This window comes from Cebidichthys violaceus, unplaced genomic scaffold (genome assembly GCF_023349555.1).
Source record: "Cebidichthys violaceus isolate CVI_PGR_0920_01 unplaced genomic scaffold, fCebVio1.0.p SCAF_17, whole genome shotgun sequence".
Classification (NCBI taxonomy): Eukaryota; Metazoa; Chordata; class Actinopteri; order Perciformes; family Stichaeidae; genus Cebidichthys; species Cebidichthys violaceus.
The window spans coordinates 13,470,984-13,487,138 of NW_027176340.1; the positions used below are offsets into that span (position 1 = coordinate 13,470,984).

The window sequence follows — 16,155 nt, forward strand, 5'->3', positions numbered from 1 at the left end:
GAATCTGTAAATCACAAGGACCGATAATTATCAAGAGAAGTTTTATGAGGTTTGGTCTAATTTATAGTGTACACAAAAAGAAAAATAACTACTCCTATTTTTATCATGAAAATTTGAAACCCCGTTTGTGTTGTATTACTATGATGTTCTACCTGTATTTTGTTTAAATGACGTAAAGGCACTACAGTTTCTGATACTTGGTGCTATGGAAACACGTCATTTAAATATAGGTTCCCTGCTGACAAAGTCACTGCATCATGGACAGTAATGACTGGACCAGATATCTTTAATGTCCAAAACTCTAGCTTATCTCTACTGATCTACACATTGAACCACCGTAGATGGAAACACAAGCGTTTCCGCAGTGAGGACATCAGCAGCCGTCCCTCAGACGCCGGCTGTGGGCTGCAGGGAGTGTGAAGAGCCTCTCCTCAGGCTCCATCTGGGCGCTGTGGACTACCCGGCACCTGAACTCAGAGCCCCAGTCGTCCTCCTTAGGGGTGTGTTTGAGAAAAGTGAACATGGAGTAGAGGCCGTTGATGTTCAGGCTCGGGGGAGTGTTGAAGACGCCGGACGGAACCATTTCTCCGTCTTTAGTCCAAGTCACTGACACGTCCTCGGGACAGAAGTCTCTGATGCACAGGTGCAGAGTACACTCTTCATCCAAAAGAGGACGCAGCGGTTCGCAGTCAATGAACATCACGTCAGGAGGAGTTCCTGATCACACATGCCATGAAACAAAGTTGTTACTGTATGGGCATAAATACATTAATAAATTGTCACATTTGATGTACAGTGTCTTGCAAACGTATTCACCCCCTCTTGGAATTGTTATTCTATTTTGTACCTACACAAAAAAGTAAAAATTGGTGAAGTGAAGTTACAAAAAAGGTTTTAAAAAAAAGAAAAGTTGTGCGTGCATATATATTTCCCTCCTTTGTTATGAAGCACCTCATTAAGATCTGGTGCTATCAATTACCTTCAGAAGTCATATAATTAGTACAAATAAAGTCCACCTGTGTGCAATCTAAGTGTCACATGATCTAACGGAACATCATCAAATCCATTATTACAAACCACAACAAACCTGCCAAGAGGGGCCCAAAAGTCACGGACCAGACCAGGAGGACATTAATCAGAGAGGCAACAAAGAGACCAAAGAGGACCCTGAAGGAGCAGCAGAGATCTGTATCTGTCCATAGCAGCACTTTAAGCCGTTTCCTCCACAGAGCTGGGCTTTGACATCGCTTCAAGAAAAAATAAATAAGACAAAACATGTTTGGAGTCTCCCTCATGCCTTTTGGCGATCTCCAAACGTGTTGTCCTATCTTTTTCTTTCCACGTTTGGTGCAGCTACCTTGAGTGTTGATGTGGTACAGGACATCTTTGTATCCCGGAGCAGGGAAGCTGGAGTGGTAAACCCGGCAGGTGTAGACGGCCCTCTCGTCCTCTCTGGCCATGCGCAGATGAATCTCACTCCACACGCTGTAGAGACGGCTGTGATCGGAGAAAGGTCCGAAGTGAGTGACGGTGCGGACCTGCTCCCCGTCGCTCCTGGACCACTCCAGGTCGATGTCCCGGGGGTAGAAGTTCTCCACCCGGCAGCAGAGGACCAGCAGCCACTCCACCCTGGGGATCTGAGGGATGCTGGTGATCTGGAGGAAAGACGGCTCCACTGGAGATGTGTGAGGGAGGGGGGGGGGCAGAGACAGTAGTGTTGAATCATATGTTGTATATGTGTTATGCTGACGTGATCTTGACTGAGGGAACTTGTCTCGCTAATATATCTTACATTATGTATTGACATGTGTTCATAGCTGTCTGTGGTTTATCTGTCCAGACAGGGTGCCTTTAAAGTCAATCAACACTTTTATAATAAAGATGTGAACCATGTATGCTCTGACGAAGGTCCTTTAGAACAAAAGCTAAAGATAAAGTGGTTTTTTTTGTGTAAATGTGTGGATATCTCTTCTACCAGTTTGAGCTTTTTTGATACTTCCAGCACCTTATTATTAAAAATAAAGCCGGGTGAAGCGGTGGTTATCCTGCATAATAACAACGTCAAAACAATGTGACAATGTGCAAAGGGTTTGCTTGTAGAGGCAACGAGGCAAGTGGGGTAAATAAAAGTGTGGTTTTAGTGGCACTGACTAATTTAGAAATTAATATAATTCCGGATAAAATGCATGACATAAAACATCCTGTGTTCTTATTTATCATTATTCTACAATTTAAGTTCAGTGGACGGATAGAATAGTTTTAAAATTATGTTTTAATTGTGCTTGGCTCGAGAGGCCACTATGTGGAGACAGTGTGGGACAATAAATGGATTAATTGTTTGCCAAGAACTGTTGGCAGACGTTTCTATTTCTTTAAAAGAAGATAGTAACTGTGGTCACTATGAACAATGTGGATTATCTTCTACAGACCACATTTAAAGGCCTTTTGAAGAGGAACTTCAGTTTAAACACAGCGGTTGCCACCAGCTGTGAGATAAACCAAACCTCTGGTAAAAATAATATTTAACATGAAGTTTTTCTCCAGGAAAGAAATGGCTAACTGCTAGCTTGTCAGAAAAGATGCCTTTTTGCTTCCTGGGTGGGACGGTACCCAGTAACAGGATTTCAGGATCTCAAACATCTTTTTTAAAGGATTACTAAACAGCAAGGCAGCAGGACAACAACAAATGGACTTGCTCTTTAGAGCAAACATAGCTACACAAACTGAGTGGCTCCGAAGCCAAATAAGCCAACAGATGACTGAACAGATCACTACCACATTACGGAACAAAAACATACTGAATACTTGACATATATTGATATTGACAGAGATTACTTTTGCCATATGTAGAACTACAAATGTTAAGTTTGTTGTGAGATGCTTGTGCCAGAGGGTCATTAAAATCAAGAGGGTTCGATGAGAAATGTGGGCTGATGGTGAGACTAGATCACCATCAAGGGTGTCAAGGGTTCAACATAAGGTGATCTCTCCTGATTGTTTCGGTAAACATAATAGAGTGATGTAAATATAGTATGCTCTTGGCACTACAGTTTCCCACCTTTTACCCGAACTATGGTCTTTCTGCAGAAGCTCTTGCCCCTACACAGCACCACACAGTGGTATTCGGTCCAGTCTTCACCGACAGTCAGACACACAGTCAGGCCAGATGTGTGACGTGTGCCGTCCGACTGGAGACAAGCCTGTTCGCTCAGATCCTCACCAACCAACAGAGAAACAGATTCGGACTGGACTGCTGACTGGACTGCTGAGTCGTCACCGCTTCTTAATTTAAACCACTTCACCTTGACCTCCCGCTGTCTGGCTCCTCGGATAGTGCATTTGAGTTCAGTCGGCATCCGAGCGTATACAATACTGGGTAGGCTGATTTCAGAAACACTTGGTGGAGCTGTGGAGAGAGATAGAAATGCTCGTTGTTGCACAAATAAGACAGCGACAATCAATATTTTTTCTTCATTCAGATTTTTTTGAATTATACATCATGACAAATGCAAGGCCTTCACAGTCAACAGATCTTAACCCAACTTTGTTCAGTTTGAAGAACAAATGAGGGAGTTTCTTTGAAGAATGTCTTCAGAACGTCTAAGGAGCCCTGAAGCTGTTCTTGAGGCTTTAAACAACACCTTACTAATACACTTGTTTGGTCCTTGTATTTGACAGACCAATGCATGATTGCTCCAACACAGCATCACATTTTACAATCTCATACATTTTAAACACGAACCCACTCTGCAAACTAACCATTAAGATGAACGTAAAAGTACAAGATTTCGCTCAGAAATATAGTGAAGTAAGACTTAAACTCTCACAAAATGGAAATAGTGGAATGAAGTACCACTTGATGACCACAAGTACACACTAAGGGGCAGTATTTTTATCTTCACACCTGACAGAAAACGCAGTGCTTCACTCTGGTTGATAATTTCAAGTTTGTGTCACCTCTGAATGACTCGGGTCAGAGACTAAAACAAGACTTAAATTAAATGTACTTAGCAACATTACACCTCTGCTACTGCTACTGGAACAACTACTAGTACTATCAATAACTGGAGGGGCTCCCTGGAGATCGCAGACCTCCGCCAAGGCCATGCCCTACCTCATAATGTTAACGACTGTGAAAAATAATCTTTCATGATTAGGATGTGCTCCAAAAACTGAATGGGTTCTTTCTTGGCCCGTCACAAACACAGGATTTTCACCCAGGAGACCAATGTTTGTGCCTCATGTGTAACCAAGTCAATGTTGACTTATGTTACTTTACTTTTGTTGCATAACTTACATAGAATTCTTAACCTAACCTAACCAAGTACTTTAGAAACTAAGACAACCAATTTTGGAAAAGAAACTCTGCATGTAACAAGCGGAAATTGACACGAGACAGTACAGAACTGACACTAGGGGGGTGTGTTAAAAGTGTTAGCTTTTCTATGATAAGTTGAGAGTGAGAATGTAATAGGAGGTCATAACTGTGACAAATATTGAATTTGATGAAATTGCCGCATTCTAATGAATTCAGGTTAAGATCTTTCCGCAGACAACCTGTCGTGCTGAACAAGTATACAGTGAATATGTGATTTATCAAACTGCATCGCATTTACATCACATCCGTTCACTTCAAACTCTGTTACTTAGTCTAACTGTAATTATTTTAAAAATAGTTTCAATAAAACAAAATGCACTTTGTTCATATTGAGACGTACCTTGACAGAAATAGGTGTAGAGAAGCAGAGCGCCTCCAATGACAGAGGTAACCAGCAGCAGACTGATGACACTGGTGACAGCTATCAGGGTGGCAGCACTGTAAAGGGGCTGTGACGGAGCTGCAGGGGGGGAAAGGATTCGAGAGATCCACATTACATATAAGAAATACGTAATTCATTATGGATATGGAATTTAATTCAGAGTTTCAAGAATGACAGACAGAATGGAATCCCACCCTGAACAGTCAGCGTAACAGATCTGTTGTACGGCCGGCTGAACGTCTGGTGCGCCACCTGGCAGATGATGCGCATCTCTCCATCCTTCACGGCCGAGGAGTGCAGTGTGATGCCGCTGCGGATGCTGTATGTGCCGTCTGGATTGCGAGTGGACATTTCGGTGCAGACGCGGGAGAGGAGGTTGGCGCTCGCGTGGACAGTGTGGGAGCCATTTTGGATGTGCCATGTCACGGCCAGTTTCTCTGGATAAAAACCTGTGATGTCACACTGTATCATCTTTTCCTCCCCCTCCGTCACCGCTGCCGTTTCCGGGAGCGACACTGAAGGCCGAGCTGAGGGCGAGGCAAAAAAACAAGACGTTTATAAGGATGTATGTTTTTTGGGGGCACCTCTATTCCTCATAGCTCTGTATGCGAGTCCCTTCATTCCTTTGGGATCTCTGTCTTTGCCTCAAGTTCGGTAAAAATGTGTACCTTTTACGACACAGGAAGTTTAATGCTAACTTTTGTTACACAGCTATCATGCTACCAATGCTAGCTAAATATGCCATTGAACTTTCCACTTAGAAAACAATGTGTGCGAAAAACAGACAAAATGAACTCTCCCATATCTGTGGCGGTGCTGCTGCACTGCTCTTTTTGAGATGACACATACCACAGCCCAATCAATAGAAGCACAGCAGTTAGCGATTAGCTTCCACGGTGGACATAACTGTAATGAAGCAAATCAGCCAAAGTTTGGTGGAGACCAAAACAGAGCTGAAAGAGGAGTGGGCATTTAGGTGAACAGAAACACAACTGCATGTATAACTAAGCAACGGTTTGCTAGTATGTTTGCCGTAACAACTTTATACAGTGATAATTGTCAATAATGTGTATATATTTAAAATATTAAGCCACAGCCAGCAGCAGCAGGTTCGTTTAGCTTAGCATAAAGACTGGCAATGGGGAAACTTTGAAAGTGTCGGAGGATTTACTGTTTTGACAGGGCCAGGCTATCTATTTCCCACTGTTGCCAATGTGCTATGTGCTAAGCTAAGCTAACCAGCTAATAACTTCATGTTAACCCTAAAAATGTGAGAGTGACGTCTATCTTCTCACTAAACCCCTAGCAAGAAAGCAAATAAGCAGATTTTCTTATATGAACTACTCCTTTCATTTATCGTTATGATCGTTGTTATGTAAGCAGGGAGCAAATAGAATCTGATTTGCAACTACAATGACTGCCAGGGGAGGGAAATTGTGTTATTAGAGTATGACTTTTGTGTAACCTTTCTCAGTGATAAATAGAATTTCTATGATATATCATTTACTGAAACACAATTAGTATTTTCTGGGCTGGTTAGGAAAAATTCTAACCAAACCTCTGACAGTTTTTCCAAATCAGTAGCACACGTTAAGCTGGAATATGTGACACAGATGAGAAGCGGTAGAAACAGAATTACCCAGCACTTCCAGCAAAGTGGTCTCCGTGTAGACCACAGGTGTGATGATTCTGCAGGTGTACAGCCCTCCATCTCCCACGGTAATGTTACGAAGCTGCAGAGATGCATTGCCCTCTAGCAACTGCATTCTGTCCACCACAGAGCCATCTCTGTTCACATGCGCCCTGCCATCCTCGAAAGTGTACACGACACTCTTCTCCGCACGCTTATCCACCACGTTCCACTCGACGGTGAGAGCGCTCCACTCCACCAGCTTGGACAGTTTGTCGAAAAGGCAGCTGAGAGTCACCTTTGCGCTCACCAAGACGCTGATCCTCCTTGTCTTGTCGGCTGAGGCACCTGGAAAACGCAGAGGGGATTATTCAAGTAGGATGGGAGCCAGAGCCTTCAGTTATCAAGCTCCTCTTCTGTGGAACCAGCTTCTAGTTTCAGTTCAGGGGTCAGACACACTCACCACATTTAAGAGTAGGCTTAAGACCTTCCTTTTTGATAACGAGTATAGTTAGGAATGGCTCAGGTTTATAGTTAGGGATGGCTCAGGTTTTCCTTGGACCAGCCCCTAGATAAGCTGCTATAGGCCTAGACTGCCGGGGGACTTCCTGTGATACACTGAGCTCCTCTCTCCTCCTCTCTATCTGCATGAATTCATGTCCCTTTAATGTACATTACTAATTTTGCTTCTTCCCTGGAGTCTTTGTGCTTTCTCTCCTCACAGGTTTCCATGGATCGTGGTTATATCTGGACCCTGGTCCTGCTGACACCCACTGCTACTATCATTATTATAATTAGTCACATTACTATTACTATTACCGATGCCATTACTGCTTTTATTATTATTGCTATTCTACTGTATCCACTGCTGCTGTTATTATTAGTAGTAATACTTTTTCCATCATTATTCTGCTTAGTCTCATTGTATGAATAATTTCTGTCAAATGCATTGAATGTGTTGTAACTCTGTTATGTTGTTGTCCATCCTGATAGAGGGATCCCTCCTCTGTTGTTCTCCCTAAGGTTTCTCCCTCTTTTCTCCCCGTTAAAGGTTTTTTTTGGGGGGGAGCGGGGTTCCTGTAAGTGAGGGTCCCAGGACAGAGGATGCCGTATGTGTACAGATTGCAAAGCCCTCTGAGGCAAATTTGTGATTTTGGGCTACACTTAATAAATTGAATTGAGAGCCTGAGGGTGGAGACGAGTTTGCAAAAAACAATACAGTAAACTGTGCAAAAGAGAAACACTGAGCTTTCCTTTTCAACTTCACACTGGAAAAACAAAAAACAATGTGTGACACTTACCTCTACAGTATAAAACAATAGCTATGACTTTAATCATCATTTTTATGTTCCGTCGGTGCTCCATTTGGACGGAGATGTCACGCCGTCAGTACATAACGAAGCGACTACGAAAGCAAACTTTGACGCACCAGTTTCGTCCGAGCGCGTTCAAGGACTTCAAAGAGATTCCCTGGACTGAGCGTCACGTGGTGCTTGTGTCACGTAGCGTGAGGCGGGCTAGGTAAACATTCACCTGGCTGCTCAGTGCTTTTTGTTTTAATGCACCTCCTCCTGGACTCTGACCTGTGGCTGGCACCTCGTTCATGCACCCTGCAGAAATGCATGTGCTGTTAGTGGGACTCATTTCCTCCCAGTAGCATATGTGAAATTATGAGTCTCTTGAGCCAATAATATGTATCGGGTTGTGATTATACAGGTCTCTGTTCTTCCCAGTGTGTTTTGCCAAAGTTTTTCTTAATTATCAATATCTTTAATATTAATGTGAGGCATTTAGCCGAAGATGACAGGAAAAATGTGAAGAGAGTTAGGAGGATGAAACACAACAAAGGCTCCCGGCTAAAATCTGACCACAGGACATTCTAGTGACAACACATGATAACCATTCAGCCACCAAGAAGCCCTGTGGTCTATAAATGTAGGATAGTCCAAACCATACGCAGAATGCTATGATATTTCTATGGCATACTCTGATATATTTTATATTTTATATATATATATATATATATATATATATATATATATATATATATATATATATATATAGCCGCAGGGGGTCCTAGTGGGTCTGTGGCCCTCGGCCAATTAGATTGCCGTGTTGATGTTTTATTACTTGCGCATCTAAAAATTGCTTGAAGCTTGCTCCTATCTCAAACTCAGATCAGGTTGCAGATTGCTCTGCGAAACAGGAAGGCCAGATTCCTTTGTTTCAAAGCACATGGTTGGCACATGGCCCCAATCATGGCATATGATACATTTTGTATGGCATATTGTACTATGATGTTTTTATCATATATTTTATGACATTTATGACAAACAATACATTTTTGATACCTTTAATGGCATTTTTATGGCATACTTTACTATGACATTCTTTATTTCAGTTTTAAGCTTTTCATTACTATGACATTTGTATAACATGGTGTGTATTATGGCATTGAGGTCATACATGCATTATTACAAAAGGAGACTGTAATGGTAATTTTTTACGTAGTATATATTTCTACTCAGTATATTGTATTCATGCATAAGTCATTTTGCTCTGGACTTTGTTGAACTTCACCGTGTCTCTGTTGTGCAAAAGAATAATTCTCCCTTGCCTGTTCACATAGATAACTAACTGTGTTGTATGAGAATGTTCCATGCCAAGGCCTTTGGGCTGCTTGTTTTGGTTGCTGGCCGTTTGTTTTCACTTGTTGTTCCCATCAGTCTGAGACCAAAAGTCGGAGACCAAAATGTCTGTAACGTTGGCCATCGGCCCCCACCTTTGCTCATTCTGTATAAAGAAAGCTTGTTCACTTTTTTCTTAGTTCTTCCACACTGAGACTGTACGCATTCTGTTGTGATGATTGAACCTTCTCTGCGCAGAGAATAAATACTTAAAAGACAACCTGGTTTTTGGTATTATGTATTTCAGCATTAGAAGACTCACATAAAGCGGGTATAGGATTTTTTTTCCACCACAATTGGCGTCACGAACAGGATCCCTTGTAAGATCATCAGGAGCCAACAGGGATCGGTGAACTGGCCCTTCTGCCTCTGCGTACCTCCAGACAAAATTAAGAGAGAGAGGCCCGATCCCTGTCCTGGTCGCCTTCACTGGGATCCTGAAGGACCCGTTGAGTCCAAATAACTACAAATTCTCATTTGGTGAGTCGCTGAAATTATTAAAAATAATCGTATGAGTGAAATTAATCCTGGAAGACCATATCGTGAGACTGAAAAGCAAATATGTCTATTATTGTTCACATTGGGGTTTTATTATGTGTTTTTGGGGTTTTATTGAGGATGTTGGCGCAGCTCGTATTTTGGTAATTTAGCATTTTTCTGAGCAGTGACGATTGGGTAGCTGGAAAACAAGGGTGAGTGTTTGGGATATAGAGCTAAACACTGAAGTCCTTTGACCCGTAGATAACAAGGCAGGGATGAGTGTCTAACATTGCATGTTGCAGACCTTCAAGGAGGTAGACGTTGAGCACTGCAGTCCTTGGACCTGTGAGACGAAAGTCTGTAAGTAAATGTTGTCTAAAAAAGGAGGACTGGAAAACAAGAATGGGTGTTTAGTGTTGCATGTTGCAGACCTTGGGGGGAGGTACGCTAAGCGCTGAAGTCCTTTGACCTATGCTGGGAAACAGAGGTGAGCATCTGGCGCCTGCTCCATCTTGGGGTTAGGCGCTAAATGCTGAAGTCGCTTGACCAAAGAGACAAAGAGTCCATAAGGACGGCTGCGTCTATATAACGGCTTAGACTGGGAGTCTAGAGCAACGGCTTTTATTCAGATTGTGCCAGAAACGAATCTTGAAACTCACGGTGACGACTGTGTTTATATTGTTTAAAGAGATAGATATGGGCGATAGACCCATATAAGTGAAAAGGTTAGCATATGGGGGCTAGTAAGAGTAAATGCCAGAGTACACTCCGCCTGATGGACCCAATGTCATGTTCATGAAAAACAAATATGGGGAGGTGAGTTACCGGCATCCAAACAAATAAGTAAACAAAAATGGTTTTCGTTTACTTATTTGGATCCTGATCAGGTCTCCACAACGCCGCTGCTGTATGCTCCCAAGGCACAGACAACATTACAGCCAAACCCACCACTCAACACTCCAAGGATGAAGACGGACGAGACTCATCAAAATCTACAGGCACCATGTCAACGCTCACAGCTACAAGCCCGTCAATGAACACTCGTGACAATATGAACCTGGATTATCTGAACGCGAGAAAATGAGGACATTACAACAGAGAAAGAAGACGTGAAGAAGAAGAAGCCATGACTCATGTGGAGAGTTCAAAGAGCAACTTCACAGAATTCAAGAGAACTATGACCTCCTTTGTGCGTTATCATAAAAGATGTGCGGCATTCACACCAGCCGTAATCAACCTGGAATATGTTATATACAACAGATCTTTGTAAGAAGGCTTTCCTGCCATCTATGAATCTGAAAAACATCACACTAAAGAGAGTTGTGTGATATGGAAGACTGCAACCATATTACAAGATGCTGAACACGCTGAGGAGCAGCACAACGACAGAGAACAAGCAAAGACTTTCGTCAGCTCAAACTTGAGGAGGCCCAGCTGAGGAGGAAAATTGACTTTGGAAAACACACACCAGCTGAAAACTTTGTGTGCCATAAAAGTGGCAACTTGGACATTGTCTAAGGGACAGCCCACAATCTCTATGGAGGCAGGACTGGTGGGAGGGCTCAACATCAGCAGTCAAGAGGGGAGGAGCAGGCGCGGCGGGGCGGACCTCAGTGATGGACCATTCGACGCACACACATTACAACACAGAGGGTGAGTTAACTTTAGATTCTGCCTATGACAAACTTGTACATCAATACACACATTAGAAACCATACAAACACCACTCGCACCCACATACCAGATGTACTCGAACAAAAATTAAGTTTTTAGAAAGTTACCACAAGACATGTTAACTATTAAAGGTAAATATGTTACATTTTTGATTGGCTCAGGGGAATACCAATTAATGAAATGTACACAAAGCCCTTATCCTGTATATTAGATAACATCACAGACAAACATTCATTTCTACTGTCTGATCACTGCCCTATAAATTTGGCAGGTAGAGAAATTATGTATGATGGACATTTATTGGACAGAAAATGCTGCTGCTGTCTCCGTTTCTCTGTCTCCCACACAATCTGAGTTGTTTAAGAGGGAGTTCACACATGTGTCCTATGTGTCCTATATGCACGAGGCCCATTATTGGAGATGGAAGGACATGTCTGACTGGCTGCACAGTAAGACTCAACTCACTTCAGTAATAAGGGTGATGTATACAGAATATGATGTACATCAATGTTAACAGTAAAAAGGTAACTCAACTTATGTTTAATAAACACACACACACACACACACACACACACACACACACCATGGTTTGAAATGTTCCGTCTGTAAACATGGCTGAGCTGTCTGAGGTGCCTTCCTCTCTATGGTCTGCACACAAATATGACGTAGGACTGGTGAGGGGTGTGATACCCTTGGTGGTTCACCCAAAATCTGATTTGTGATGATTCTCTGGTGGTGCGCACACCAATCTTTCAGGTAAAGAAAATTCGAGACCTGGGGGAACCGACTGAGTGACGATTTGTCTAAGATTTACAATCAGTTAATGCTTTGGTGCACCGCGAGCACCGCAAATTTCTAATCCACACCATTATGTCACTCATCCCTCCAGACACAGTTTTTCCGTCTTCGACTTGGCCAATGTTTTTTTTTTTAATATTTTTATTTCTGTACCTATGCACAAAGTCAATTTTGGGTAGCTTCTAATTTAAAAGGGACCGGGTGTCCTCAGGGATATCCAGAATGCCCTGGTGTTAAACAGTGTCTTGAGAGACAATCTGGCTAATTTATAGTTACCAAATGGTTCTGCCTCGTTACAATATGTTGATGACATCATGATTTGCAGCCCCACAGAAGAAGCATGCAGATTAGAGTAATTTACAATTACAGTTATCCTACTTAAATTTTGGCTGCAAATGGTCACAAGGCTATCCGTCAAATTGAAATTTGCTCTGGATAAAGTTTCATATCTGGGACATGTGATCACAGCAGAGGGCAAAACCCTCTCTCCCAAGAGAATACAGGCAATTCAAAATGTGCCTAAAACACAACTAAGAAACAAATGATGAGCTTTATATGAATGACGTCATATTAGATCAGTGGATCCTACTCAGAAAGAGAGGCATCCCTCTCTTCCATGATTCATGGTAAACATCTTTCTGCGCAGAACAAACTGACCTGGACTGACTCCTCGACTGCTGCCTTTAATGACATAAAGGACGCTTTACTGTCAGCTCTGACACTTGGACTACTTAAACTACACACCGTTCACACAACACGTGGACGAAAGAGACGGTTACATGACATCAGTTTAGACTCAGGAACATGGGGAGCTCATGGTTCCTTTCTGCCGTTTCACACATTAGATTAGATTAATACATTAGATGTGCCTAACATTATTGTGGAACGATGTATTATCCATTATTGTATTAATATGTTTAGCTCTATAAATCTTGAATACAGAACTCATGTAACTCTGTAACTCATGTTGCTTTATAAATATGAGGGAAAAGGTAACTAGAGTAAAGACAAACTTTTGAATTCATAGTCACCATGAATAAACAGAGATACTCCACCTCCAGATCCATCCTCTCCTACACGGTGAACTGAACTGTATTTTGGTATTTTAAAGATGTATCTAGAGTCCTCAGTAAACCATGTTTCTGATAGGGCAATAAATGCAAATGCATGCTTAAGTAAAGACAAATAATGAATTAATTTGTCATAGTTGCTAGGAAAACTTCTTATATTCAAATGACAAGTAAAGAATGTATTCCCTAAAACTGTGTTATGAAATGTGATGCTCACACTAACGCTTCTGATCCCAATTCAACAGGAAATGCTGCAGCTGATGCTACGACTAAGCAAGCGGGGTTTTTTTTTTAATCAGGTTACTCTTTTTGGTTCACAACACTTATGCTAGGTGAGCCTACAGAAATATCCCTCACTTATGATATTCAATTATTGCAGACAATTGCCACATGCTCTCTTCCAGTAGTACGCTAAATTAGCTCACAGCAGAGATAACTTGATACAGGGGAAATATGTAGTTTTAAGTATATGTGTTATCCACATTTTGTACAGAATTTAATATTTAGCAACGTTGTTTAAAACCACAACCTTTGTCTAAAAGACTACCAAAATCCCAATCTTCTAACAGTGATAAGAGATTGAATAAGATTGAATCTTATACTTTTACTTTGTAACTGTCCCATGCAAGTTAAAAACCCTTTCTTCAACTGGTCATCAAAATCTTGATGTATCATCAAAGCAAATAAGAACACCATTTAAATACAATGAGTATAAATGTTTTAGAACATTTTACACCTCTTATACTAAATCTAAATCTTTGCACTGCAGTTTATTTTAGCTTAGTTAATGATACCATTCTATTTCATTGTATACACTACTGTGTGTTTTTTTTAATATATTTTATATTTTTACTCTGCTATTTTTATTGTATATATTGTGCATTTTTATACTTTATACTTTAATTGCTTTAGTATATTTTCTGCTGCTGTAACAAACACATTCCCCCTTGCAGGATGAATAAAGTATCTATCTACTATCTAAACTCTCAAGATAACATGATGACATGATGAGCTGAGCCTCTACATTAAATAATATAAATATCACTGTATTCAAATTAGTTGTTAACTGGCATTAAGGAATGTAAAAGAACTGCAGCAATAAATATTTGTGTTTTATTAAGTTATTATTTTAGGAATTACAATACAATACGTTATGATGTATCGTAGCAGGGATTTATCAGAATAGACTAAGTAGCATCATTCATCTGTGGATTTCAGGATTTTAAGACTAGACTTAAAGTAACGATCAGTGGAAATAAAGCAAAGAAATATGGTATGTTATTGTATTAATTCAGCATGGTACACAAAAGAGTGCACAGTTTTTTTTTGCTATTTTGTAGAAAATGTATTTTGTTTGCTAACAACTCATCGAGGAGCACCTAGTAACGGCGATGGAAGGCAGATCTCCAGCACCATGGCACACATTCCACGGTCCGGGATGGTGTGGCCTAAGAGGTTCAATGTGTTTTCTGTATTTTTGTGCAATAATAATTGTGCTTCCTAATAACTGATGCATGAGAAACCATGGCAACCAAATAACATAGAACCAAAAACCAGCAACCATCAGATTAAAGAAACGATTTGTAATTTAACTTAACAGCAAATAACATGTGATATGAATACACTACATTGATTTAAATTGGCCCTAGACATGCTGTTAGAAAAGAAGGGAAAAAAGGCCAATCCTGCAACATGTGACTTGTTTTCAATGCCGAACTGTTTTCCTCCCTTAGATGAGTAGTACTTTAATAGTGACATTTCTGTGTAATACTTATGTTTATTATTACAGCTTGTTATCTGAGAAATATGATTACACAAAAACAGCTAGTGCTTTTATTTAGTTTACCTGATAAAGGAATCGATTAAACTGACACTTGATTCTGAATGTGTATTATGGTAATATGATAGAATTTCTTACAGATCGTTTAAGTTGTTTGATTATTGTTTGTTATGAAACTCACTGATATGTTGTCTTATGACACTGTTCAACAGAGAGGTCCCACCTTAATTATTCTGTCCGCATGTCAGTAAACTCCTCTAGTCTCGCCTGCCAATGTTAACCAAACTAACTAGTGAAATATCCAGATGATGGTACGTGTCAATCCGTCTGTTAGACTGTCCTTTAGTGCGAACCATCAACAAATCAGTGTCCCATCAACTCCTCCTGTATTCCCCTGAGCACTCTGTTCTAACGACTGCACAATTAGACACTTTTCCCAACTATGATAAAGATTTTGTTTCCTCCACAGGCTTGGTGTTTTCACTACTAATGATGCCCTTAACTAAAATCGTTATGAAATATTATTAACTTATGTTCTCACTTCTAGCAGAGAATATATACTATTGTAGTGATCTAATGTAATGATCAAGGGGAGGATTGTAATGGTAATTTTTTACGTAGTATATATTTCTACTCAGTATATTGTATTCATGCATAAGTCATTTTGCTCTGGACTTTGTTGAACTTCACCGTGTCTCTGTTGTGCAAAAGAATAATTCTCCCTTGCCTGTTCACATAGATAACTAACTGTGTTGTATGAGAATGTTCCATGCCAAGGCCTTTGGGCTGCTTGTTTTGGTTGCTGGCCGTTTGTTTTCACTTGTTGTTCCCATCAGTCTGAGACCAAAAGTCTGAGACCGAAATGTCCGTAACGTTGGCCATCGGCCCCCACCTTTGCTCATTCTGTATAAAGAAAGCTTGTTCACTTTTTTCTTGGTTCTTCCTCACTGAGACTGTACGCATTCTGTTGTGATGATTGAGAATAAATACTTAAAAGACAACCTGGTTTTTGGTATTATGTATTTCAGCATTAGAAGACTCACACAAAGCGGGTATAGGATTTTTTTTCCACCACAAGACCAGGCGGACCAAAGATGGCTCAGACCTCAGAGGGTTTTAGACCAACAAGAGGTTTCTTAGTATGGAGTCAGTCTAAGATATAAATAATGGTATGGAAGTTGGAATGCTGAAGTATTTTATTCAATTTTTGTTTTCAAGTTTTTTGAAATTACATAGATAATGAATAGAATGAATGGATTTCAAAACACTGTATACA

The 16,155-nt window shown here is 40.8% G+C and overlaps 1 gene segment (V, D, J or C); it reads right to left on the reverse strand.

Annotated features, from left to right (window-relative positions):
• Positions 1-1,121: 1,121 nt before the first annotated feature.
• Positions 1,122-7,784, reverse strand: LOC137874040 (immunoglobulin heavy constant gamma 4-like). The segment is given in 7 exon segments: positions 1,122-1,247; positions 1,358-1,675; positions 3,059-3,406; positions 4,719-4,838; positions 4,955-5,287; positions 6,400-6,738; positions 7,692-7,784. Coding segments are annotated over 7 exon segments (1,560 nt in total).
• Positions 7,785-16,155: the final 8,371 nt, after the last annotated feature.